Consider the following 26,344-nt stretch of genomic DNA (forward strand, 5'->3'; position numbering starts at 1 on the left):
CTGGGGTTGTCAACAGGAGCTGCCTGTGGTCCCTCCCCAGCTTCTTCCCCACAGGCTGCTGGGGCCTGTGTATCCCAGTGTTCTCAGGCAGCCTCCCCCTCCCCCTAACAGCCTTCCCCACTCACAGCCACAGTCTGTGCAGCTTTTATTTCAATCAAGAAGTAATCAAATCTATATACAGTCTAAAAACAGTAGAAAAGGTGAGTAAAAAGGCCTGCAGTCCATCTGGAGTGGGGATGGAGAGTGGGCCTGGTGAGCGTCGTACCTGGCACCCAGAGCAGGGCTGGGCACTGTCCTGGCAGTGACAACGACAGGGCCAAGCAGGGGGGGGTCCCTGGGCGCAGGGCAGGGAGGGCACTGCCTGACTGGCTGGCTGAGTCTGCCTGCCTGTCCCACAGGGCAGGCAGGGACCCCGAGACCAGCCATGTGGCCAGCCTGACTTGGACAGGCCTAAGTTGGGCCCAGGGGAGACAAGACCCAGCCCGGATTCTGTTAGCAAGTCCAAACCTGCAGAGGAAAGGCTCTGTTTCAGGTTCCCCTTTGGCCATCCAGCCCCAAAGCCACCTGCAATTCATACTTGCCCTCCACTTCCACCCGCCCAGGGCTGCTAGCTCCTTGTCCCTCCTCCCCAGCTCCACACATGCGGCCCTTTGGATGGTCTGAGCCAAGGCGCTGACCTTCACGGTGCTGTCCACAGCTCCTGAGAAGAGCCGGCCCCGGGACACTGCCAGTGCCGTCACGCTGCCTTGGTGCCGCAGCAGGGTCTGTGTGCAGATCATGTTATCCATGCTCCAGACCTAGGGGTACACAGGACATGAGGACCTGCCCAGGCTTGGCCACCTGCCCAAGGCCTCCCACTGTCACTAGGCCATCTCGCACCCTGAGAGACCGGTCGTAGGACGCGCTGAAGACTTTGGTCTGGTCTGGCGTTGAGATGACTGCCAGGGCATACACGGTGCCGACGTGACCTGTCAGGGTCCGCACCTGCTCCTTGGACTCGATGTCCCACACCTGAGGAGGGTGGCACAGGCAGGTTGGAGACACAGACAGGGGAGGACAGGGGCCCAGAATCAGGCCCTGCCCCTCGGCACCCACTCTTACATGGATGAGGTTCTCGTAGGTGCCACAGACAATGTGGTGATTCGTCACAGCAATAGAGTAGACGCTGCCACCAGACGTCTGTAGGACGTGGATGCAGTCGAGGGTCCGGATGTCCCAGATCTATGGGCAAGCTCAGGCCACTTGGTCCCAGGCCAGGTGTCTCATCCCCTGGGCCTCTGGGGCTTTGGACACCGTAGGTAGGCAACCCACCTACCACCCAGGGTGTGTGTGAGGGTCTCCCAGTGCTGGCTGGGTCAGGGCAGGGCAGGCAGAGCCCCTGGAAGTGGGCCTGGGAAAGGCCAGCGTCGGGAGGGGCATACCTTGATTGTCTGGTAGGAGCCACTGTACAGGTAGCTCTGGGCTGCCACCAGGGCCCGCACCCAGTGGTTGAGGCCGGTGAGCTCCTTCTTCAGCTTCAGCTCAGTACCCACGATGTCCCAGACCTATGGGAGCAGCCATGAGTACAGGCTGGGTCAGGGGGTGGGGGAAGGCATCCCCACCCGCTGCCCCGCACACGTGTACCCCTCCTTGCCTGACCTTGATGGCCTTCAGGGAGCCGCTGAAGAGCATGTTGTGTGAGGACACCAGCGTACACACTGGGTTGTCATGGGCCCGGATCGTGTTCACCTTCTGCAGGTTCTGGATGTCCCACACCTAGCAGGAGGGAGGACGGGAAGCCTTAGGGACTGGCCCTGAGCCCAGCCCCCAGCGGCACAGCGAGCCTGGGGCTCTGAGATATGGGCAGGGCCCGGAACCCGCCTGCCCGCTGGCCCCACTCACAATGATGGTGCAGTCTGCAGAGCCACTGTAGAGCTTGCACCTGGGGAAGCAAAGCCAAGGCATTGGGGTGCGAGAAGCCAGTGTTCTTGCTGTTGCTGTCCTGGCCAGGCTAAGGTGGTGCTGGCCACCAGGAACCAGCAGCTTGGGCCAGTACCAGGGCCACTGCTGCTTTCTTGAGCCCATCCTGGGTTTTACTGTCTCAGGGAGGAGACCTTGGAAGTGGAGGCCCAGCACTTGGTGCCTGCCTGGCACATGTCTGACAGCTGAGCTGGGGGGTAATTACCCGTTAGCGCTGCTGGCAGTCAAGCTGTTACTTCCTGTGAGCCAGCATCTCTCTCTCTCACACATACACACTCACACACCCACAACATGAAGCCTCCTGACACGGGATAAGAGGGAAGGTCTAGAAGGGACACTCTGGGGGAGAGAGGATGCCCGCACTGGCTGCTCTGTGGTGCAGTGTCCTTTGGGCTTTGGCTACAGGCCAGCAGTAGCTAAGCTCCTGCCTCCACTCTCTGGTAGTCCCACCTGTCTGTGGCTGCCTGAGGCACTCCAGGGCCGGAGCTGTGCTCTGTGAATGTACAACTTCAGAGATGAGAAGCCCACATGCCGCCACCCAGTGACTCTGCCCCACTCAGGGTCAAGGGTTTCTCACAGGAGGGGCAGACACAGCCGCTCTAGGAAATGTGCTGCCATAGACTCAGCTTGCAGTCCATGGGGCAGCAGCACGAGGGCCCTGCAGTCAGCGGCTGCACCTGTGCCTGCACTCACCCCTGGATGCAGAGTGCGAGCACAATGCCGTCATGGCCCTCCAGCGTCTTCTGGCACTTGTAGGTGGTACACGTGTCCCACACCTGCAGAGACCGGGGCATCAGGCCAGGTCCCAGAGGCGTGAGCCCAATGGCAGGGATGACATGAGGCATGGGGGAGGGGAGAGAGCCCTGCCCATGGGGAGGCCTTTGCCCACCCCTGCCCTGCCAGTCTGCCGAGCTCCAGGCAGGACCCTGCCCACCTTGATGGTCTTGTCAGAGGAGCCGCTGAAGAGGAGGTCCCCCATTGAGTAGACACAGAGACACCAAACAGGGCCTTGGTGGCCCACGAAAGTTCCTTTGCACTTGAAGATCTGCTGTGGGTCATAGGCTGCAGAGAGATAGGGGGAGCTGGTAAGGGACCTGTCGGGGCCTCGGGGACGGCAGCAGGAGCAGCAGTGGGCCTGTACTCACATCCTAGGATGCCCGTGTTCAGCCGTGCATTGATGTGGGACAGCTCGTCCTGCAAGACCAAGAGCAGAACAGAGGGTGGGGGCACGGCAGGGGCAGCAGTAGCCCTCCCCAGCACAGACACTTAATCCTGAGAGGGAACAAGCCTCCCGCTGGGACCCAAGCTGAGACAGTCCCATGTCCCCCACCCCACCCAACTTCCCTGCATCTGGCCCCGCCTGAGACCCCTGCCTGCTCACGTTCAACATGGACGCATCCCTCCGGAACTCCATGAGGTCCTCGCTGAGCTTGCTCTGGTTTTCATCCAGGACATCTGAGCAGCCGGGGAGAGGGTGTCAGGGACCAGGAGGAAGGGTTTCACCCTGCCCCCTCCAGGCCAGGCTCTCACCAAACTTGAGCTCCAGGCTCTTCTCCAGCTGGTCAATCTTCTCCGAGAGCTTGCCCAGCATGGAGCGCAGGAAGGCGATCTCCTGGTCCTTCTGGGCCAGCGCCACATGCATCTCATGGAAGCGGTCGTCTGTCTGCTGCAGGAATTCCTTTAGGCCCTCAAAGCGGCAGGTCTCCAAGTGCGTCTCATACGTATCCTGGTTTCCAATGAACGTGCACCTGGAGGCATAGAACGGCTGCCCTGTCCACCTGCCCACCTGCCCACCCAGTGGGACCCTTCCCTCTGCCTCCCCAACCCCAAGAATCTCTTGAATCCTACTTCAGTGCCAAACTCTCCACACCTGCGTGCCCGCCCATCCATCCTGCTTCCACCCAGCCATCCAATCACTTCATTCCTGTTCAAGGGTTCCTCCCCCACCTCATGGCTTCTGCCTTAAAGAGCCAGCTGCTGCCTCTTCTTCCACCCCTACCTCCCCTCTGCTCTCAACTCCACCTGTGCTGGTCCTTCTGCTGGAAGCCCTCACACCCAGGTCTTTGCCCGGCTCCTGCCCCCACATGCATTAGTTCTCAGCTCAAGCCTTCCCGGACCACCCCCAGCACCCTGACCGCTTTGTCCCCTCTGTGTTCCCATGGGGCTCAGGTCTCCTTCTCGGCACCTGTACCTCGGGTTGTAATTACACAGTCGGTAGTGTGGCTCCCGCTAAGGTCGTCTCCCCAGCGCCCGGCACACAGGCAGATCTCAATCAAGGTTTGCTGAAGGAGGGACTGTGAATGCCAGCCCTGGCCTGCCCGCCCCCTCCAGCCCATCTGCCCCCACCCTGGGGGCAACCCCGGGGCAGCCCCGTGCACCCACCCCCGCCCACTCACCCGTACTTGGAGTGGGGACACTTGATGTGCTCGCACTCCTTGAGGTGGGCCTCCAGGTTCATCTTGAGGAGGGGTGGGCAGCTGGGGTTGTTGGGACACCGCACAGGCCTGTAGTCACAGCTGCCCTCGTGGTCCCTAGGGGAGGTGGGACATGGTGGGGCACGGGCTGAGTCCCCAGAGGTACTGGTTTTCGGTACCCCTGGTGGGTGGGGAGCTGGGGAACCAGGGAGGCACTTACTTCCGGGCACTGAGCTTGATGGTGAAGGGGCACCCTCGGGGGTCCACCTCGAAAACAGTGGGCTTCCCACCCGCTGCCGCCCGACAGCCGTGCCTGCAGTGGATGAAGAGCTCGCCGATCTGCTCGGCCACCGCAATGTTGTTCACCACCACCGTCAGTTTGGCGTTGTCCACAGGACACTTCTCTGGGGAGTAGGGCATGATGACCCCACAGCCCACCCAGCCACCCCCTCTCCTGGCAGCTCTGCCCCAGGCACTGTGGCCAGGCTGCGCTAGGAGAGACTGTTCCCTGGTGACTGGCAGGCTTGGAACTGCTCACCCAGTGGGTGGGCTGAGCCTCTGTCAGGGGCCTAGCACACCCATCTGCCTTCCCATCTGGGGCACGCAGAATAGGAAAGGGGTGCACAGCTGGGCCACTGAGATTGACCAGCGGGTGAGCAGGTCGAGACAGAGTATGGAGACGGCCAGCTCTGGGCCCAGCTGCTAAAGCCTGAGGCGGCAAGGCAGACAGCCTCGACAGTGAGGGCAGCACTGCCAGAGAGCAGGTGCTAAGCCTAGGAAGCCCGCCCACACCTGCCATGGGGAGGGCATTGAGCCTGGGAGGCCCTGCTTGTGCGTCTCACTGCTCTGCTCGCCAAGGTCTTGAGCTCATCTTAAGCCCGGCCTGAGCGGCCATCCAGAAACCACCACCATGGGCAGGACTGCGGAGACACTGCAGCCAGGGGCACAATCAGTGCTGGGCCTGGGCCGGGACCTCTGCGGAGGGACCTTCCCCCGAGCTGGGAACACAGTGGCTGAGTCTGGGCTAAGAGGGACCTACCTGACTTCAGGGCGCATCTTCGACAGAAGGTATGCTGTGGAGACAATGGGCAGATTGGGATGCAACCTCAGAGTTGCCCCGACCCCATGCCCACTGCAAAGAGCAGCTCCTGGGTGGCCAGACCAGGCCTGTCCTGTGACGGAGGCCAAGGCAGCCCACTGGCCTCACAGTGGTACACAGGCTGGGGAGAGGGCAGGCTGGGCGGGGAGGGCAGCCTCACCCCACACGTGGTGATCACAGGGTCCTTGAAAACACTGCAGCAGAGTTGACAGCACAGCTTCACTGACGGCTGCTCAGCAAACACCAGCGGCTCCTAGAACCAAGCAGGTCAGGGTAAGGGTGGGGCCCGGGGCAACTGACATGGGTGTGGGCACCTGGAGCGCCCAGCCCCACCCCCTGTAGGCCCATACTGCCCTCCTGGGGGCGGAAGCACCTCTACTGGGCTATGCCCTGAGAGGAGCCTAGTGAGGCCCAGGGGTGGGCCTGAGTTCCAGGGGACCTGAGCAGGAAGAACCCCTCCAGCCATGCCCTCGGCCGGCTAGCACCTACCCGTCCCTGGGATGGAGGCCCCACCTTACCTTCCCAAAGCTACTCTCTGGGCAGCCTCTGGGGTGGGGAGTGAGAGGAACATGCCTGGGGGACTGGGCCTGGTCCCTTGAGTCTCTCATGTGGACCAGGGCCCCAGCACAGTGAGGGTCCCCTCTGGGCCACCACACCTACCGGCTCCTCCTCCTCCTCAGGCAGCGAGAATGTGGACCGCAGGGACATGCTGGACTCCGAGTGCAGGGAGCGGACAGAGATGGCCGAGTCAGAGCGGCGTGGGGTGCTGATGGGGGGCTGCGGTGCAGATACAGGTGGCTGTCAGCCAGCAGGAGGGTGGGGCCCCAGGGCCACCCCGTCCCTGTGGGTGCTCACTCTGCCCACCGGGCCCCGCCTGTGCCTGGGGAGCCGGTGCCGTGCCTAGGCCCCCGCCTGCCCGGCGGTCCCGGCCCTGTTGTGGGGACGCCTGCTCACATCTGCCAATTTTCTTTGTGTAAATGGAGAGACTTCCTGCTATTCAATTCTACGAGGACGCACTAGGCCTGCTTCCTGCTTCCCGTGAGGGAATGTGGGCCGCAGAGGGGGCACTTCCACCAGCCAATCCCAGGCAGCCACGGCCCCCAGACTGCTGGAGGGAAAGGAGGGGAATGCTGGCTGGGAGAGGCTGCAGGGCTCTACGTGCCTGCTGGTCTCTGCTGCCCACCTGGCCTTCCTGGCCAGGGACACTAGCACAGGCCAGTGGGGCTCCCAGGGAAAGTGGAGACACCATCACCAAACCCCAGCCAAGCTTCTGACTGCAGGAGGGAGGGCCACGAGTGCCTGTCTCTGCCTGAGCCACCAAAGACATGGATTTGGGGGAGTCCCAGGGCAAGGGGTACTGTCCCTTACTCCCATCTGGGGCGAGAACCCTCCAGAAGAGATCTGACAAGAGCAATCGCTCCCCACACTCCTCCCCTCCCACCCCAAAGCCTCATTCATACGCCATAAACCTCCTGCCTCGAAACTCAACCCATCTGTCCCCTCTTGGTCCCAGCCGCTCTGGGGCCCAGCTGCCTGTCTGAGCCTCTGTGGGTGTGGGGACCATTGGAAAAATCCCCTCCCCGCCAGCCCAGGGGACCCACTGCGGGCAGAGGGTGGCTGGCTGGGCAGTGCCAGCTCCACACAGAAGCCTGGCTAGTTTCAGGGCCTGGCTTCCCTGAGTGGGGGCAGCAGAAATCTTGGGCCCCAGCATGCCTGCAAAAGGCACCTCCCAAACCAGGGCAGTGCCCACCCGCCATCATAGCATCCTGAGTGGCACGTTTGCATGGAAATGCCACGTGAGGAATGAGAGGGGAAAGTCAGAGGAAGTGAGTCAAATCATCCCTAGGGCAGCGATGGAAACCAGAGGGTGAGAGCAGGACCAGATGGGAGCTGGGCCAAGCACGTGGGGCCCAGCCCAGATGTTTTCCCCACCCGCCTGCCCGCCTGCCCGCCTGCCCCTTGAGGGGCTCTGCTCTTCCTAAGTGACAGGGCAGATGCTGCCGGGCCTGGGCTGGGGGCAGGGGAGCTAGCCCCAAACTATAGGGGCTAGGAGAAGGCCCAGCTCCTCGGGGCAAGCAGAGGGGGTGGCCTGTGGGTGCCCAATAGCCAAAGACAAGGTGCCCAGGTGGCCACAGCACACCTACCTCCTAAAGCCACCCAAACCCAAGGATTCCAGAAACTACTTCCCTCCAAGCCCGAGTGGGCTGGCGAACCTTGTGTTCTCAGCCACACTCCAGTGGGCAGCTCAAAGGACGCGGAGACTGAGGCAGGTAGAACCCAAGGGAGTGTGGCATAATACATTTGCCTGGTGTTTAGAGAGGGCCCAGTGCAGCGCTAGGCAAACGAGTGTACTTGTTCAAATCATTAAAAATAGTTTTTTTCTTCCTATTAAACAGGAAACAAAGGCTTGGCCATCCTGCATGAGAAGGCTTCGGTGCTGGGAGGCTAGGAGGGCTCGAGAGCCAGCCGAAGTCTGTCAGGTGCTCCGAGGGAGAGCGGAAAGCTGCCCCAGGAGAGGTCAGGGGCAGCGCCCATGTCCCCACCCCCGCCAGCTGGGCCGGCCTTTGCTTCCCCGGGGCCATCCCAGGGCCCAGTGAGGAGGGCCAGTGGACAAACAGGGAATGGTCACTGTGACACTGGCCACACAGCCAGGGCACTGACAGCCAGCCCCAACTCTGCCCTGAACCCCTTCCTCATTCCACAGAGCTGGCGACAGGGAACTCTCTGGCTCCTCAATGGTCAGCACAGGCGTCACAAGCCCCCTGTGCTGATCCCCCAGCTTGGGCCTGTCCATGTTTCCCCACCTGCTGAGTCCCATCTCCCTTGTCAGGGCCCCCAGACTAGGAGCCCCTGCCTCTACCCAGCAACCCACCCACTTGTCCTCTACTCAGCCACAGAGGACACTTTAAAACTGGGGATCTGATCTTGTTACCCTCCTGTCTGAAGCTTTTGTGGCTCCTAACTCCCCAAGATGGAGCCAAACGTGCCTTGTTCTGGCATGCAGGTGCCGTCCCCTCCTGCCACCACTCAAAACCCTGCTGTGGGTGCTTAGGCCTCAAGGTGTCCCCACGTGCTAGACCCTCCCACCTCAGTAGTTCACCTCACCCTCAGACCTGAGCTCAGGGTGCTCCTCATAGCTGAGCCTCCACCTTCAGCCCCTCCTGAGACCTGGGCCTCAGGAAGGAAGGCTTGGCAGAGAGAAGACCCCTCCAACCCATCCCTTGCCTGCCTGTGGGGTGGGGAGGGTGAGCAGACGCAGACCTACCATGCTGTCCTCCTCATCCCGCGGGGAGTAGGCAAGGGAGCTGGAGGAAGAGGGCGTCCTGCGGTGTTGTTTGTATGTGCTGGTCCCATCGGCTGCAAGAAAAAGACGGCCGAGATGCTGTGAGCGTGGGCTGTCGGGGGAAGCCTGACCACCGTGACCTCCTTCACAGATGGGCCAGTGTGGGGACAGAGGCTGGACTGGGTGTCAGGGAAAGTTTGGGTTGTCTTCCCAGGTCTAACCATTACCTAGAGCTCAACCACAGGGCTTGGCCTGCCCTGGACAGTCCCAGCGCTGAGCCCAGAAGCTCCCAGCCACAGCCCTGCCACTCCCAGGCAGGCCATGGGTAGGGTGGAGGGGTCTTCTCTCAGTCTCTACAAGGGACATTGTCTTCTTTGACCCTCAAGGTAACCCTGCCAGGTGGGTTCTCTGACAGCCTCAGTCCAGAGAAAAGGAGTAAGGCTGAAAGGTCCAAGGCCCTTCAGTGGGTACGTGGTGGGGCCAGGATGGCAGCCTCTTCCACCAACTCCTCCCCTGGTGTGGCCAGTACCAGGAGCCCACCAGAGGCCTTCTTGGCCTCCTCCAAGGAAGGCTGCTGGAGGCATGCACCCTCTTCTTCCTGCATGTCACCCCAGCTGCCCAGAGAAAACACTGGTCACGGTCCATGTGGGAACAGAAGTGACCCTCATAGGCCCTGCAGGCGACAGCCAGAGGCCTAGAGTGGCCACCACTCGTCTTAGGCCGCAGCCAGGCCCAGATGTCACAACAACCAGCCCTGAAGGCCTGGGTTCATGGTCCAGGCTTCAACTGGCTGCCCTGTGGCTGGGCCTCAGTTTCCCTGTCTGGAATGAGAGGGCCCGGGTGAGGCGATTGTTCATGCCTGGTCACTAGCTCTGACTACCCCTGCCACTGAGGAGGTTGCTGGGTGGGACAAAGGCGAGACAGGCCTCTGTCACTCTCCACCGAGCTTATGACTGCCATGACAGGGTGCTACACGGTTTCTAAAGGTAGATGAGAAATTAAGAAACAATTACTTGGGTGATGCGAATGGGGGGGATGTTTGTTTGCTTTTTCTTCAGAAAGGAGTATTTAAGAAAAAAAGAGGACTCTTTCACAGCCCCCGAGGGGGTCACAGCAGTAAAAAGAAGCCAGTGGAAAAGCAATTAAAAAACTAATTAGCAGCTGGTGTCCTCCTACGAGGGGGCAGAGTTCTGAAAAGGCAACAGAACACACGCTGCTCCCCAGAACCAGCAGCCCTGACCCAAGGGCCCTCACCCTCATGTCTTCAGGAAAGAGGCCGTGGCCGTGTGTGCTAGTTCCTCACCGCCCCCTCAAACACACGGTGCTGGAGCCTCAGTCATGGGACCAGACTCGAAAAAGGAGCCCGTGAGTACTTCTTACCACCTACCCATGCCTGGCAGGGTCCCTAGTCCTGACCTTTCAGGGGCTGCCAGGAGCCTGGGGTGGACGAGTCAGGGGTCACCTGATAAGGGATGGGTGTCCAATGCGATGCCGGGAAGTCAGGCAGCCCACCCGGAGGGGTGGCAGGCAGGGCTCAGGGAAGAAGGTAGGTGCAAGGGGATGCCAGGGTTGAGGGAGGAGGATGCGGCCGCAGGGAGCGGGATGGCGGGCTCCGGCCCAGCCCGGGTTGGCCTGGGCTCACAGGCTCACCTTTTGTGATGGTGGTGACAGCCGAAAAGGCGGGCCCAAAGGTGGTTTCCATTCTGGTCTGGAGAGAGAATGGATGAGACTTGGCCTTGACCCCACAGAGAATATGGACAGACACGTGGACGTGCACTGACAGGCCTTCCCACCAACGCGCCTACACACACACATACACTCGGACACACTGACCACACACACAGCACCAGCCCATCCAAGGGACCTCCAGGTTGGGAGGGGACTGCTCTGGAAGCTCTTCTGGGGGCTCTGGGTATGTGGGGGTGTGCACAGAGGGAGACCCTCACCTGAGGGTGTCCCCTTACCCCGGTGGTGACGTCTGGGGTGGGAAGGTTGGTAGGCCCCCCGGAGAAGCGGTTGTAGCGGGCACTCTTGCCCGAGCTCATGCTCTAGAGAGGCATCTAGGGTCCTCGGGCAGCGTCCCCTGTGGGTGGAGCACAAATGAGGGGCTTTAGAGACAGCAGCCAAGCCTGTCAGTTGGCCAGGGCTGCTCGCCACGGGCAGGGCTGCTCCCCATGGGCAGGCCTGCTCTGGCCGCCCTCTACCACCAATAACAAGGGTGGGTCCATGTGGTCGAAGTCCCTTCCCCGCCCTCTTGTCCCAGGTGTGCACAGGCCAGAGGAAAGGAGGAGGCCCCGGATGCAGGAAGGCAGCTACCACTCAGTTCTACCTTCCTTTAAGGCTTAGCCCTTTGGAAAAGCCCACCAGCTCTGCCTCAGAGCTAGAGAGCCCCTCACTCCTGCTCTGTCTGTTCTTCTGGGTCCAAGGTCCGGATGTCCCTGGGGCCAAGGCTGGGTATACACAGCAAGACCAAGCCACATGCCAGGGCAGGTGTGGTCAGGCCCCAGCTAGTCCCAGTCTGCAGGATGGTGGAGATACTGGTCACACCCTAGGAACCTGCCCGGTAACATGACCAGAGCCCCATCTCTCACCAGCCTCCGGACACAGAGAAAGCCCCTTTGGGTAGGGGAGGAGAGATGAGCTCAGATTCTCAACCTTGTGCAGGTCACTCACCCAGGAACCAAGGATGCCCTTTTGCCCCCTCAGTGTGACTAATGTCTCATGGGCTAGGGTGACAGGGAGAAGGCACAAGGGGAATCATCCCAGGCCTCCAGTGACTGCCACCCCCCGTGATGGAAGGAGCTAAGGTGGGCCCCAGGAGAGCTGGCCAGCCCAGGTGTACCCATAGACTAGGGAAGAGATTAGAAAGAAGAGGAGACACAGGCAGCAGCTCACACTGAGGACGGAACCCCAGAGAGCTGCTCCACTGCCGAGACAGCGCCCGCCCTCCGGTGGCCCTATCAGCAGGCACCTGCTCCAAGCAGTCTTCCAAATAGCAGGATCCACAGCAGTCTATAGCCAGGAGCACCGTCTCCCTCTATGGCAGTCGGCTGTGTTTAGTGCCAAGAGGCCCCAGCTTGAAGCCAAACTCCCCACAGGGAGGAAGGCCACATGCTCAGGAACACTGCCACCAGGCCAACTTGGGGTCCCTGCCTCAGGAGACCCCTAGCAGCATCCCCTGGACACCACACTATGGGCTCATCACCCGCCACCCAGCCTAGCCATCAGAACCAGCATCAGGAACTCCTGGGGGAGGCTGGGCTCATTTTGCTCCCGGGAGCAGCATGGCAGGCAGAGGTCCACCTGCTGTGGTCTGGAGGTCCCACAGGACTGCAAGAGACTCCAGGTGGAAAGGGCTGCCAAGCCCCCTGCACTGTAGGAGAAGGCAGGAGATGCTCTCTGCTCCAACCCAGTGTGAGTCCAGCAGAGAGCAACTGCACAGTCCAGCTAGTTCTGGTACCTTCCCCACCAGGCCCTCCTGACCTGGTCCATCTAACAGCGTCCATTCCCCACACCAAGTGCACCACTGCCATGCACTGTGACCTGGGGTCCACCCAGCAGTCCCCCAACCTGGCCCACGGGTCTGCAGGGAGGTGGTGGGCTCATCCCCTGCTGTCTCCTCACCCTTCCCTCCCTGGTCACCCCTTCAAACACTGCTTGCATGCCACCCTCCCAAACTTTAAGACTCAGGCTTCAACAGGGCGGCTCTGGGCCCCCGCAGTTGGCACTGTCATGAGGCGCCTCCCGCCTCAGGGCTCTGAGGGCCCTGTGGGTCTGCCTAGATAGGGTGTCCTGAGAGCTTGGCTAAAGCCTCCCTCTCCTGCCCACCACCCTCCCTGCTATGACTCAAGGGGCTTGGCTGTGTGCCCCAGCCCAGGCTCCCTGGTGGCCCATCCTCTCAGGGGAGAGAGAGGGGCTTTGGAGACTGGGCAGGGCTGAGCCCTCAGGCAGAGGTGTGCAATTGGTCTGTCCAGAAGCCTCACTTCCAGCTCCACTCCCAGCGCTACTGTGGGTCTCCATGCCAAACAGGAAGTCTCGGAGGCTGCCCTGCTTGGGGTGAGGACACCCGGGGTGGGGTGAGGCCTAGACAGCGGAAAACCTGGGAGCTCCAGGAATCGCCCCATCAGCACGTAAAGCTCCGCCCTTTGGGGAAACCCGAGGTTGGCTTCAGCCTCAGCACCACGGGGTGCCAGGAGGGGTGGGTATCACAGGGAGGCCACTGGCTGACACTGACCTTGATTTTACAATCCATCTGCTCCCTTCACTGCAAGCTCCCAGGGCCAAGAGGCCAGCTGCTGGCTTCAGTGAGCAACACCCATGGTCCGGGTGGCCAGGACCCCAGCAGGCACTCCCCACAGGACCGGAGCCAGCCTGCTGGCCCCCGTGGGTGTCGTGTGCCCGAGTGCCTGTTGCTGCAGCCTGGGAGAGCAGGCGTCTGGCTGTCCTGCGCTCTGAAGTGAAGTAAACAGAAAGGCACGCAGGGCTCGCAGGGCAACATGCAAATCGGGCCGGAAAGTCCCCAGACGACCAATAGCGGTCAGGCCCACAGCGATGACACACAACCCGACCCGATGGGGGACGTACAAGACTGGCTGAGGAGTTAAGCTGAGTGAGGGAAGGAGGGAGGGAACCATTTCCCGGTTCACACGGGTTCAGTGTGTCGCCCTAGCCAGGGACCCAGGGGTGGGCGGGACACTGTGCACCCCGCCCACCCGGAACACAGCGATTTCATCCAGAGCATCTCAGAATTGAGCAAGAAGCCCTCAGCCCTCCCTTGCCCTCAGGGAGGTCCCCAGGGGCTGCATTTTGCAATAACAGTCTTCCCCAGTATCTATTGGCCCTGGAGACCAAAACCCCAGGAACACAACAGCACAGCTCAGCGCTCCCCTAGCTGGGCCCAGCTGTCCTGGGGGTGTCCCCTGGCCCCCCAGGGGAAGAGGCCTCTTCCCCACAGTCAGCCTGAGGTTCTCAGTCAGACAGGAAGTTGTCAACTAGAGCCAGATTCCTTACCCATCCCAGAGCCCGGCCTCTCCCAAACTAGGAAAAGCCATGGGCTGTGCAGACTAGGAAGACCTGGTGTGGGGCAGGGTGAGAAAAGGCCCCGCCCCCACCCCCACAGTCCTGCCACCCTCCCTGCCAAGGCCACCCCTGTCGGTTCTCAGGTACCTCAGCAGAACCCAGGGGAGGGACTCTCAAGGATTCTATCCATGAAAGAGAAAAGACCCCAGGCCATGATGGAGATGAGGCTGTCTGCCTTGGGTAAGGCTAGTGGGAGGATGGGACCCTTGGATGCTCAGGGTCTGTGCAGACCTCACCTCAGCCAGGGGTCAAGGCCCAGGAGTCTCTGTCCACTCACATCCATGTCTAAGGGACTTCTAGGGCCTGCAGTGCCCTGACTGCCCAGTGAGGAGCCAGAGATCTGCCTGAAATGCCCCAGCCATCCTGAGCCCCTTTTCAGGAAAGCCCCCCACCAGCTCCCTTCTCTGAGTAGCCTGCACAGGAGGGCAGCCCAGCTCCTTCGAAACCCTCCTCAGCCCACCCCCTGGAGGGAGCCCAAAGGGATCTGCTGGGGCCTCACTCTCAGGAATGTGGGACATGGCCCTCCTTTCCCCCGGGAAGTACCCAGAGGTGGTATAGATCAGACATTGCCAGGGTCTCTGCCTACTTGGCCTCAAGGCTGTCACCAGAGGAGCAGAGACCCAGGCTGGCCATGCTGGAGCTGGGGGAAGTGGGGTGGCCAGAGGCAGAGCCAAGCCAGGCCAGAGGCACCTTGAGGCAGCTCTCCCAACAGCAGGCATGATGGGGTCCCCTGAATAGCACATGCTGAGCCAGCGAGGGGTAGACTGCCCTATAAATAGTCAGGGCACACTTTTGGGATAAGTACCCCAGGAAGGAGCCTGGATGGCTCAGGAACCCTCAGCCCTTCCTGCCACGGCCCTGGGTGGCCAAATGGCGGGACTGCAGCCAGAGCTCCAAGTGCAGCCCTGACATCACCTGCAGACCGCACAGCCCCAGGGTCATCCCCTGCCTGGGACCCCCTGGCCCAAGCCCAGGCCGGGCTGCCAAATCCTACAGAGACAGGCCTGGTTGCCATAGTGAAGCCAAACACATTTCCCTCAGCAGTTCCTTGGCGTCCCCTTAATATGCTTTTTCCATTCCAAACAGGCAGAGTGTGCTGTCAGGGATCCCCCAGAACCTCAGCAGGCCCTGGTCTGAGGCCTGCCGGGCCTCCCCTCCCTCCCAGCACTCAGGACAGGCCTTTGCCCTCACCTCTGCATCCTTCCCTCGGGACCCACAGCCCAGACTCCATGGAGGCTTCAAAGCGCCTGACCAGACACTGCTATGGCCTCCCCTCCCCAGGGCTCTGCCCCCTTGTACCCTCCCCCAGCCTCCTGGCCTTTCCTGTCCAGGTCCAGCCTCTGCAGCACCCAGGGCCACCTCTGCTAGACGGAGGGGGTCTCTCCTGCTCTGTGGCCTGGCCTTAATCCCTACTTGGAATGCCTTCGCTTCCCCATCTGCCCCTTGGGGCCAGCCTCATCTCCCTGTCCTTTTTTCCCCATGTACAGGGTGGAGACCTGGCCCAGCTTGGGGGACATCCAGAAGGCTTCCTGGAGGAAGGGGTTGGCCAGATCCAGAGCAGGGAATGTTCTGGGAAGAGATGGCATTCATCCTCCTATCTCAGTGCCTGGCTGCAGGGCTGCTTTTTCTGCCCACACTCTCCCTCCAACTCAGTGCCCAGCCTAGCCCTGACTGCAGGGGCAGAACTGGGAAGCATGTCCCTGGCTGTCCTAAATCAGGGGTCTAAACTCATAAAAACAGGTCCTGGGCCTTTGCCCAAGAGCCAAGTAGCGGGCAGTGGCTAGGCCTGGTCTATACCTACAAGCCCCCCTGGCCATTTTCTCATTGCTTCCTGCGTGGCTTGTCGCTTGTGTGTCTTCCTACTTGCTTCTCTGGAGAAGTCAGGGAATGCAGCCCCAGTCCCTGGGCCAGATCCAGGTCTGGAGGTGCCCCAGGAGCTCAGAGGACAACAATCTGGCCTGCCCACTCCTCTGTCCAGCCCACGTCATCTAGCCCTTGCTGCCCCATCACCACTCCAGCTGGCACATTCCTCCGGCTCCTGCCACCTGGATGCCCTCCCAAGGTGCTCTTGGGATTATTCACCCCCTAAAAGGCTTCCAAACAGCCTGCTTCCTCCTGCCCAGGGTGGCCAAGTGCCAGGTGTGCACCATGACTTTAGCCCCAGCCCCCAGGGCCCATTTTCTGCTTCATCTGCCCCACCTGACTCCGTGCTCCTCCAGGGAGTGACCATATCTCTTCTGCTCCAGAGCCAGTGCATGAGGGACACTGGGGGCATCTGTCTATAGGGACTGGTGGGCCTGTCTTCAAGGGTGCCTCCTGCATAAGCTGGCCTGAGGCCTGAAGGCCTAGGTGCGCACCCATGGACAGACCTGAGTTCAAATCCCACCTCTGCCACTTAACGGCTATGTGACTTTGGGCCAGCTGCTTGCCTGTGTGGTCCTCAGAGTTCTCATCCATAAAAATGGAGTGGATGTACCAGGTCTGGAAGGAACTGTGAGAGACGCCACGTGAGTCAATAGTGAAGGCTCCGCTGACAGCAGCTTCTCTTGGAGAACTGAAGATGGAGGCTGAGAGCCCATGCCAGGGACATACAGCCAGTGAGAGGTCACTCCATTGCTGCCAGCAAACCACGAGGCCCCACTGTGCACTTAAGCCAGCCCCTCACTCAGCATGCTAGCCAGCAACTGAATCACAGTGTCTGGGCTGCCCAAGCCTCCCAACCTCGGCTCTTCAACTGCATCTTCTTCCATTTCCCAAACTGTCCATTCCTTTGTCCTGCCAACTGGCCAAGGGTCATACCCACTGCCTGCCAGGCCCTATCCTAGAGAGAGGGGACGTGGTGACAACTAATCATGAGTCTGACCCTAGAGAAGCTGGGAGCCTGGTGGGGGAGGCCAAGGGTCAGAAGTACTACTACGCTCTGTTCAACATGACAAAGGCACTTTTCTGTGGGGGCCTGTTCCTCCTAAGTCAGTTCTGAAGACCCCGATCTTTTTCATTCATTTCCTGGAAGATTGTGACACACAACCATAGTGGATTAACTCCATAGGGACCCTAAGTTCGAGTCCCTCCTTCCTGGTCAGTCGTCTCTTTCAGCCAGGCTGTCCATTCTCTGCTTTCCCCCAGAAGGAGGTTATGGTTTTCTGGAGATAGTGCTGCTATAGGATTCAGGCACCCTGAGACACAGGGACTGGGGTTTCCATGGAGAAATTTGAATGCCCAGAGAAGTGGAAGTGGGGATTTATGACAGAGAGAAGAGGTGTGGGAAGGAAGAGGCCCAAAGAGAAGGAATGAGAGGGAGGCCACATGCTTGGCCAAGGCCAAGGGGCAGGCAGCCCCCAGGAGAGGTGGCCTGTGTTGGGGGGTAGGGGTCTGCGGGATAGGAGAAGGGTGGGCAGACAGGCTGGGCAGCACAGAGCTCTAAGCAAGGGATGCAGCAAAGCAGGGTGGAACCCTTCCCCCTAGCGCAGGGTGTGATCCAGCGGGACACCATACTCAGCTCCAGCTCACCGCCCTGACCTGGCTCAAGACAACCAGGCCCAGACAGCCAGACCCAGTGAGGACTCGGAGATGAGGGCCCCACCCCAATCTCCACTGCACACAAGCTAGCCTCACTCTCTCCTGTTTCCCCACTGAAGCCAGCAGTCCATCCTCCACATATAACCAGAGGTTTTTATTAGACTCAGATCTGATGCCGCTCTCCTGTGCTTGAGTCCTCCAACTGCCTCCTTTGTAAGCACAAGACTATCCACGTCCTGCACCCTAGTCTGGCCTCATCCAATTCACCTCTCACCACTTTAACAGTACTCGCTGGTGTACACCAAGCTTTCTCACTCTGGGCCTTTGCGTATCTTTCTACCTCTGCCCGACAAGCTCTTCCAGCAAGACACACTGCTCTTCTCAAGACAGGCTGCTTGCTGTAGGTGTTCCCTCCCCAAGCCATTCAGGAGTCCCCTACTGAGGACTCTTTTTCTCAATGCCCTGTTTCTTTTTTCATAGCACCTATCACAATTTCTCGTGATCATGTCTGTGTATTGTCAATCCCTCCCCCAAATCTAAATCACCGGTTCTTAAAGTGGGGACGCTTGGAAATGTCTGGAGACATTTTTAGTTGTCATATTGAGGGTGAGGAGGCTACTGGTATCTAGTGGGTGGAAACCAGGGATGCTTCTCAACACCCTAAAAAGCACAGCATGGAATGATGGGCACGAAGTGTCAAGAGTGGCGAGGTTGAGAAACCCTGCACGAGACAAGCCAAGGAGAACTGGGACCACAGTCTCCCAGAGCCTCCAACCGTGCTGGGCACCTGGCGGCGATCAGTAAACGCAGGAAAAAGGACTGAATAAAGGAGAGAATGAAGGAAGCGAGCGAGCGATGGACCAGCTGATAAACAGACGTACCTACAAGACAGACCCTGGATTGCCTCAGCCCCGCCCCCTAGGCCCGACCCCCTCCCCAGATCCCAACACGCGCCCCCCCGTCCCACCACGCGGCACCGAGGCGTAAGCCCCAGGCCTGCACGCCGCGCGGACACTCACCCGCCCGTGGCCGCTCGGGAACGGCAGCGCCACCCCCCCGTTTCATCGTGCCCCCTCGGCCCCTGGCCGGGAAAGGGACAGGACGCTCGAGCCGGAAGCACTCAGGCGCTGTGTCCGCCGGGACTTGTAGTTGCCAGGCTCTCCCAGCCCCCGGCGGCCGCCTTACGCGAGACTCTTCAGAAACTACGACTTCCGGCGGCTCCGACGTAGCGGGGTGGGATTGGTGGCTTCAGAATCACTCTATGTTGCAGATCGGAGCCTGATGGGCTATGTGTATCCGTCGCTCACAGTTAGATTCAATGGCCTCTGCAAAAGGGTGGAGCTTTGGGTGTCCGGTTCGAGAGACCGCCCCAAGAAGAAATGCCAAGGCGCGATTGGCGGAGGCAGGAGGAGTAGAGAGCGGAGCATATCAGCAGTAAGCGAAGGCAGATCCTTACGCGGGGATCGCCCAATCGCAGAGGTGGGCAGTTTGTATAAAAGCTCGAGCCTCACGCTTCATTAGTCTTTTGGGATCAGGTGGTACCTGGGAATGTGGGTTTTTGCTGGTTGCATGCCCCACGATCTGGGGCGAAAGTGTTCGCCGAGTGAGGCTAGGGAGGTGTCCCAAACCCACAGTCAGCTCGAGCTCGCTGGTCCAGCCTCCGCCTGAACTCCTCTTTGGTCCTCAACGTTCTGTGCGTTTCTTCCCCACGCTCCTGCCAGTTTCGTCGGGGAAGCCTGAATTTCTAGATATACTTCTTCCTACAGGTAAGGCCGAACTGGACTGGGCCAGGCCTGGTTTCCCCATTCCTCTCCGAGCCTATGATGAATTCCTTTAATTTCTGACACCTCGTATGAAAACTGCACATGCAGTCTGATTATTTTGCAAGACTGAGGCTTCGGGGTTCCCTCCCCCTGTTGGAAGGGCTTGTGGGGTGAAAACAGGTCTTGCCGGAAATGGCAGGGTTGGGCTTCTGTCTACGTTTGGACGCTGTCTTGACTTTCAGTGACGGGGGTGATGAGGCAGCTTTGCCGACCGTGGCTTATCATTAACAATGGAGAAGGACCAGGCCGTTTAAAAACGTTATGTTCTGCAGCTGGTGCCTTGATTCTGTTAGCGGACAGGGGCCTCCCGTAAGAGGGGAAAAAAACCCCAAAGCGCAGGCTCTTGCCTTTGTACGGTGAAAGGATTAACAGTGGAGACATAGGATATAGTGAAAAAGCTGCTCTTTATTACCCAAGAGAAAGGCGGGGTGGGGGAGCTGCAGGCCAGGGTGACCTAGTGCAAGAACTCCCCCTCTTGGGGTCTTAATGTAAGCCCGAGCTGGGGGCTCGGCCTTTGGAGGTGACTCTGCTGGGCCAGCACCGGTGTGGAATAAGCCAGTTTTTTCTGATCCTACAAGTGCGTGCTGTCTGTTTCTCCCCGCCAGCTGAATTCTCCCATTACAAATGCGGTCCTTTTATCTGTCTTTGGTGTTTCTTGCCCTCTTTCCACTGACTGCTTGTTCCTGCTGCTTCTGCTCCCTGGAACAAACACTGGACAAACAAAATCCGGTAACGAGGGACCCTCAAAGACTGTAGTCAAGCTAAAACAATGTGGTCAGGCTAGACTGAGCAAGACCCTTAAAAAATGTGGTCATGAGGATTAGATCTAGTAAAGACTTTCTGTTCCTTCTAGGTGACTCTTTACTTTTAAACTTTTCAAGAAGTCTCTAGTTGATGGGTCCGAGTTTCAGTTTGCTAGTTCCCTGCCTGCCTCAGTTCTGTTACTGAACCAAACTTGCCGGTATGCAGTAAAGCCAATCTACTGGTACCGGGTTGTGGTTAAGGAAAGTGCAGTGTTTATTGCAGGGCACTGAGCAAGTAGTACAAAGAAGCTAGTGCTTAAAAGGCCCAAACTCCCAGAGTCTTTCAAGGAAAGGTTTTAAAGATAAGGTGAGAGAGGAGTGTTGTGGGGTATGTGATCAGCCCATGGACATTCTATTGATTGGCTGGTGGTGAGGTAATCAGGAGTTAACATCACCAACCGGTCTGGGGTCTACGTGTTTGTGGGCAGCATGTAGTTAATTCGCCTGGTGAGGGTTTCAGTGTCTGCCAGACAGCTCCAAGGATATATAGCACATCGGGGTGGAACTAAAGTTCCTTGACTTTGTTTAATGGCTAAACTACTATTGTCTTGCTTGACTGTTTTCCTTTCTATTCTCACTTCTCTGATTAAATGTACTCTTTAGAACTCTGAGAAGCCTAGGAAACTAAAGTTTTCCTGCAGACAAGAGGCAGGCAGAGAACATGGAGGGGGTTGGTTCTGTTCCAGGAGAACCTTTTTAGGGTCGTTCTAGGTTACAATTCTAGCGACCTAAGCACGATAGAAAACCTAGCATTTTTTTCTAATTTTTTTCTCCTATTTTCCTGCTGAATTTTTGTTTCAGGGCTGGGCTCAACAGAAGGAGAAGCATTAAAAGGACTCAAGAAGGGTGATTGGCTCCAGCACACCCAGAATGAGGACATGACGGCAGAATCCTCCAGTAACAGCCCCCGTGGCCCCACAGGGAGCTGGAGCTGTCTTGATCAGCCATCTTGGCTTCCTGTCAGTTTCCTTCCCTCTTAAGGGATCAGGCAACTGTATGCACTGCCCCTGCACTGGCTTCCGCTGAGAACTCTTTCCTAGGTAGTAGGCAAGATCCCTCCTAAGCTTTGGGCCCTATAACAGGTCTCTACCCAGCCTGCTAACATCAGGACTGTCAGTGACTCTGCTGGAGACCTCTAGGTAAGTCAACGTCAGCCCAGGGGCCTGGTGGTTAGGCTGGAGTCTGTATCTGTCTAAAGTGCTGGAGAGTTGGGTTTATAACACCTTCTCGGGGTGAGCCCAGAATTGAAGACTTCTAACCTTAGAGGGCTGTATGGGGATTAACTCCCCCATCAGAACCCCTCCTTGGCTCCCTTAACTGTCCTTGCCAGTAAAGACCCTCCAGCACAGTTACAACCAGGTGGCCTGGGATCAGGAAAGGTCCTTCTGTTCCTGGAACCAAGGCATTCCTCCTGCCATAGGCCCCTCGATAATTGGGACATAAACCGTACCTCTCTGGGAAATCTGTCAATTGGACAGGCTAAAGAGAAAGAAATTAATTCAGTGCTGCACATAGGACTGCCCTGCCTGCCCACTAGAGGAAGGAGAAAGATGGCCCCCTTCTGGCAGCCTGGCCATCAATACTGTTCAGTTTATAATGCAGACATGAAAACAAAGATGGCAAGGTCCCCTATATCCATGATTTCGGGGCTATCAGGACTGATCAAGGTGGAAATGTCCACTCCCAGATCCTCATAAATGTTCTTTTAGAGTCCTGGCAAAAGCAGAGGCTAATCCCCCCTTGGCGATGCCAAAGTTCCCCAGAGCCCTCCACCCCGTCAGAAACGGCAGGGGAGAGTACTTCAGGACAGGCCACCCTGCCATGTGCCCCCTCTCCCATGGGCTCAGATTGGAAAATCAGCTGTGTCCCAAAACACCACAGCGGCTGAACTAAGCAAAAATTTGTCTAAGGGAAGTGCCCGAGGGTGAGGGGAACCATGGGAGTTAACATGCCCTTGTCAGTGCAAGACTTTGCCCAGTGCAGAGAAGAGCCGGGCTCGTATTTAGAAAACCCCCAGAAGTCCCATGATGAATTTGAGTGCCTGACACTTAGTTTCCTCCTTACCTGGAGGGACATTATGTTCATTTTGACTCAGTTGTGTCTGCAATGAAGAGGAAAGGGGGAGAATCCTAGACCAGGCTCAAGGTGGCAGATGAGAGACTACAGGCCGACGCTCATTTGGGCCCTGGAGAAACCATACCCTTATCTGAGCCTGATTGGAACCTCAACACTGGGGCAGGCAACAAGGCCCTTAGCTATTTTGTTTCCTGCTCTCTCCAGGGCATGACCCGTGGGATCACAAAGGCTATGAACTATAACAAGATAAATTACCCAGGGTCACATCTAAACCCAGCCCTCTCCATATGCAGATTCATGGAGGCTTTTAAAATTTAAACCCTAACTGACCTAGAAAGCCTGGAGGGTAAAGGCCTGTTAGCTCTCTCCTCAGGCCACAGCTGGCATTAGAAGAAAGTTACAAAAGCTCGATAAAGGACCTGAGACGCCCATTGCTGAGATGGTGGAGGAAGCAAATAAGGTCTTCCTGAACCACGACCAAGAGGAAGAAGGAAGGAGGGAAGAGAAGCCCGGAAAGATAGGATAGAGAAGCCTCTTGGCAAACTAGCAGGCCAAGACTGGGGCTGTGGTCTTCCCACCTGGCATTAAGCCCCACACACCACTGTAGCTACCGCACACTCAGTGTGCATGTGGCAAGGGAGACAGAGACTGGGAAGGGGAATGTCCCAGTCACCCTGAGGGAAGGCAGCCAATTCCTGAGCCCAGGCCCTCTGTCATGGCTGACCAGAAATGACGCCTATTGGCTTGAGAAGCCCCCATGGGTGTAGAAGGTAAGGAGGTTAGTTTCCTTTAGGGTATGGGGTCTGCCTTCTCTGTACTCCCCTTCGAGACCTTTTGATGGTAGCAGGTCGGTTAATAGAAGTAGAAAGGGAAGCTCTACCCTGCCAACTCACTAAACCCCTCTGCAAGTTGGGAAGTTGGCAAGGAACCCATTCCTTCCTCTACATTCTGGAGTGTCCGGGTCCCCTATTGGGAAGAGACCTCTGTCCAGTGGCTGGCTGATTGCCTGCAGGTAGACTCTGACCCTCCTTCCTAGGGGACCCCCGAGTCTGGTACACTTGTAGCCCAGGTTTGCCCAAAACACCACACCTGTAGAAATTCTTAATCTTAAGCCTGGAAGAAGTGAAACCACCTAAAACCTGAGGCCCTCTGGGGACTTAGGCCCTTAAGTTACCAAGTTCCAGCAACTAGGAATAATCATACCTTGTAAGTCCCCCTGTAATACCCCTATACTACCTGTCAAAAAGCCAGGTGGCTCCTACCTTTTTGTACAGGACCTCTGGGGGCTCAGTGAGGCAGTCATACCAAAACACCCTGTTGTACCAAACCCGTAGACCTTCCTTGCCTAGGTTCCCGGCGGGGGCTGTATTTCTCAATGCACCTAAGGGGTGCCTTTCTCTACATTCCTCTTCCGAATTTCTAACTGCCATAATCCACCTAACTTTGCTGGGCCTGGCTCCCTGTAGGGTTTCAGGACAGCCCTCACATCTTTGGAAACCCTTTGGGACAGGACCTGAAGGAGCTCACACCCAGAGCACCTTGATACAATATGTGGATGATTTATTTATAGCCGGCCTCACCCTCAAGGCCTCTAGGGAAGACACTATTAAAAGAGGATACTGGGTCTCCAGGAAAGGCCCAGATCAGCCGTACTCAAGTAAAATACTTGGGTTCATCATCAGTGAGGGAAAGAAAATGTTGAATCCCGCCAAACCTGAAAACAGCTGCAAGGGTTCCTTGGTATGACTGGCTTCTGCCGAATTTGGGTCCCATCCTGTGGCCAACTAGCCAAACCTCTGAGAAATTAAGAGGGACGGTTCGACTGGGACTTAGCATGCATGCACCCGAGCTTTTGAACAATGAAAAGCCGTGATCACGGCCCCAGCTTTGGGGCTACCCAAACTAGATAGGCCCTGTAAACTGGGCCAGCCTGTCGCCAAACAACTAGACGTAGCTAGAGGATGGCCTGCTTGTCCTACAGTGGCCACCTCCCTGCTAGTAAGGGTGACTTTGTCCTCACCCCCCAGTCTGTCTTCCCACTATATCTACAGCCCTCATGCAAGGGGAATGCTTGTTGGGGAACTGACCAACGCCAACTGCCATGCCACTTTCCAGGTCTCACGGATGTGAAAACATGACGGCCTGGGGACTTGTAAGTTGCTGAAACTCAGGAGGCAGGGACCGGAAAAAAAACTCATGGGCCACATTAACTACTCAGTTTTTTCTTTTGTGGCCTAACATACTGGTTTCCTGGTTCCTGAATCAAAAAACAAAAGCTCCAGTGAGTGTTAACTTATCAAATGTCCAGACCCCTCCCAAGTTCACCCCGTTGGGGGAGTCCAAGCGCAGTATTCTATCGGGATAAGGCCCTGAATGCCATGCAACACTTACATCCATTTCCTCCTGGCTGCACAAGGGACCACTTTTAAAAGCTTAAACATTGCCCTTGCTCTGTCCGCAGTGCTAGATGGATGGGGACCTGGTCTCTGGCACACCCGACGTGACAGTTAAATTAGACCCACAGCTGGGGGCCTCTTCCAGTAGGATAGATGAAGACCTCATTAAGGATATGTTACTACACAGACAATTTGGGACAACAGTACTTTTCTTCTAGTCTACACTTGCCAGGTAATAGAGCCAGCCCCTCACTCCACTGTTCTTGGGTCTCCTGGTCTAGCAGGACTGGCCACAGGAGGACTTGGATTGCATGCTTTTCTCAGCTAGCTATACTGCCCAGACCTTTAGCCAATCCCAGTGCCCTGGTGGCCATGGTCTTACAAAACCATGGTGCCTTAGATCTCACTGCAAGCCAGGAGGGAACATTTTACTACAAGCGGGTGCCGGAAGAGATGAAAGGCCTGCTGGAACAGGCAGCAAACAAACGGGTGAGGAACTTGGCTGGTGATGACCCCATGCCTGCCTTGGCTCTTGCCTTTTCTTGGCCCCACTGTGACTACCCTTTTAGCCCTACTTTTTGGACCATGCTTACTTAAAATACTTCATTTCAAATCATCTCCAACAACTTCAAAATAAAATCTGTTGCTGTGTGGTTGGAAGCCCACCTTGGGGTCAGATTATCTAGATTTTGAACAGAACAGATAGAGACCTCTACTCTGGCTAGACTGGCCAGTGCCCCCATACAGCAGGAAAAACCTACAGAAAATAGACATCTCAGCTCACTTCCCCAAGTATGGAGTCTTGGGAAGGTGAGTGGTTAGGCGGACTCACCTTGGCTTATTAACAGAAGTACCAGTTAGTCAGCGGACAGAGACCAAATTGGAAAGCCCATCAAGTGTGTGGGTCCTTGTCTGCCAGTTTAAATCTTCACTAGAGGCAGAGGGACAGTGAAAAGGAACTCTTATATTCAGACAAGGGAAAACACTATAAAGCAGGGAGCCCTTCTCCAGGTCAAGACAGCGCCAGCCCCTGGTCAGACTGTTACTGGAAGACTTGTCATTAATTCAGTGGTGCTAGTCAGCCTCTATTGTGGACTCTTGCCTCCTGTGGAGCTCAGCCCTAAAACTTTGGTGGGAAAGAGAACAAAAAGATACTGGAGTATCCTTGGAATTGATGCAGCCATTGTGGAACATAAAATATCTTGTATGGCTATGTCCTTGGATAGAAACATTCTGTTGAGGGGTTATGTCCTTGAAACCAAGGAGCCAGCTGCAGGGTAAGAGAAACAACTTTTTTTGAAAACAGCCTGGCATTTGCTAATCAGCCAGGGTCAGTAAGCCTGCCTGATCACCCCTCCCTAGACCCTTGAGAATATTTTCTGTTCTGCAGCTGGCGCCTTGATTCTAAACATGATAGAAAGCCCAGCATTTTTTCTTCCTTCTTTCCCCACAAAGTTTTTTGTTACAGGGCTGGACTCAGTGGAAGGAGAAGCGTTAAAAGGGCTCAGGAAAACTTGTCTCCAGCACACCTGGAATGAAGACATGACGGCAGAACCCTCCAGTAAAAGCCCCTGTGGTCCAGCCGGGAGCTGGAGGTGTCTTGACTGGCCTTAGCTGACGTTTTCCCTCTGGAGCACTTTCCCTTTCCTGCCTCCACTGAGAATTCTTGGGTGGTAGGCAAGATCCCATCTAAGTTTTGGGCCCTGTAAGGTCTCTACATGGCCCACTAATGTCAGAGCCATCAGTGACCTGGCTGAAGACCTTGAGGTAAGTCTACATCTTTCCAGGGGCCTGGGGGTCAGGTGGGAGTCCATATCTGAAGAGCTTAATAAAGCAAAGGCAGTGAGTTGATCAGAGCACATGTGTCTTTATTTTCACACCTGTTTGCATCCC

General features: G+C 57.4%; 1 protein-coding gene, 1 long non-coding RNA gene and 1 other non-coding gene across 9 annotated transcripts; 2 read left to right on the forward strand and 1 right to left on the reverse strand.

The window, feature by feature from the left end:
- Nucleotides 1–128: 128 nt before the first annotated feature.
- TRAF7 (TNF receptor associated factor 7) lies at nucleotides 129–18,528 on the reverse strand. Of its 7 annotated transcripts, none has more exons than XM_010949877.3 (22): nucleotides 18,373–18,461; nucleotides 12,990–13,206; nucleotides 10,702–10,838; nucleotides 10,406–10,463; nucleotides 8,738–8,829; nucleotides 6,133–6,249; nucleotides 5,633–5,725; nucleotides 5,413–5,446; nucleotides 4,594–4,777; nucleotides 4,362–4,490; nucleotides 3,490–3,707; nucleotides 3,341–3,414; nucleotides 3,105–3,153; nucleotides 2,894–3,021; nucleotides 2,653–2,735; nucleotides 1,882–1,921; nucleotides 1,639–1,755; nucleotides 1,422–1,544; nucleotides 1,102–1,221; nucleotides 880–1,011; nucleotides 678–797; nucleotides 129–507 (listed from the first exon to the last, which is right to left on the reverse strand). In XM_010949877.3, the coding sequence occupies exons 3-22, from the start codon at nucleotides 10,798–10,800 to the stop codon at nucleotides 493–495; spliced, it is 2,025 nt and encodes a 674-aa protein (XP_010948179.1). In that variant the 5' UTR covers nucleotides 10,801–10,838; nucleotides 12,990–13,206; nucleotides 18,373–18,461; the 3' UTR covers nucleotides 129–492. The 7 variants fall into 7 exon arrangements, with proteins under 7 accessions (XP_010948179.1, XP_074202622.1, XP_045368752.1 ...); XM_074346521.1 differs by having other exon boundaries at nucleotides 10,720–10,838; nucleotides 18,373–18,458; XM_045512796.2 differs by having other exon boundaries at nucleotides 4,356–4,490; nucleotides 18,373–18,458.
- A 298-nt stretch (nucleotides 18,529–18,826) lies between these two features.
- Nucleotides 18,827–26,307, forward strand: LOC123615292 (uncharacterized). The gene is made up of 3 exons (XR_006722886.2): nucleotides 18,827–19,119; nucleotides 20,781–21,118; nucleotides 24,517–26,307. It is a non-coding gene; the product is annotated as an uncharacterized LOC123615292 (long non-coding RNA).
- LOC123615302 (small nucleolar RNA SNORD60) lies at nucleotides 19,169–19,251 on the forward strand. The gene has a single exon (XR_006722896.1). It is a non-coding gene; the product is annotated as a small nucleolar RNA SNORD60 (small nucleolar RNA).
- Nucleotides 26,308–26,344: the final 37 nt, after the last annotated feature.

This window comes from Camelus bactrianus, chromosome 18 (assembly GCF_048773025.1).
Source record: "Camelus bactrianus isolate YW-2024 breed Bactrian camel chromosome 18, ASM4877302v1, whole genome shotgun sequence".
Taxonomy (NCBI): Eukaryota; Metazoa; Chordata; class Mammalia; order Artiodactyla; family Camelidae; genus Camelus; species Camelus bactrianus.

Excerpts from the sequence above, each read along its gene's own strand:
- TRAF7 (XM_010949876.3), bottom strand. The coding sequence starts at position 10,800 with ATGAGCTCGGGCAAGAGTGCCCGCTACAACCGCTTCTCCGGGGGGCCT. Across the intron at positions 4,491-4,593 it reads ATCAAGCTCAGTGCCCGGAA|GGACCACGAGGGCAGCTGTG; the intron begins GTAAGTGCCTCC and ends CACCTCCCCTAG. Across the intron at positions 3,708-4,355 it reads TGTCCCCACTCCAAGTACGG|GTGCACGTTCATTGGAAACC; the intron begins GTGAGTGGGCGG and ends CTATGCCTCCAG.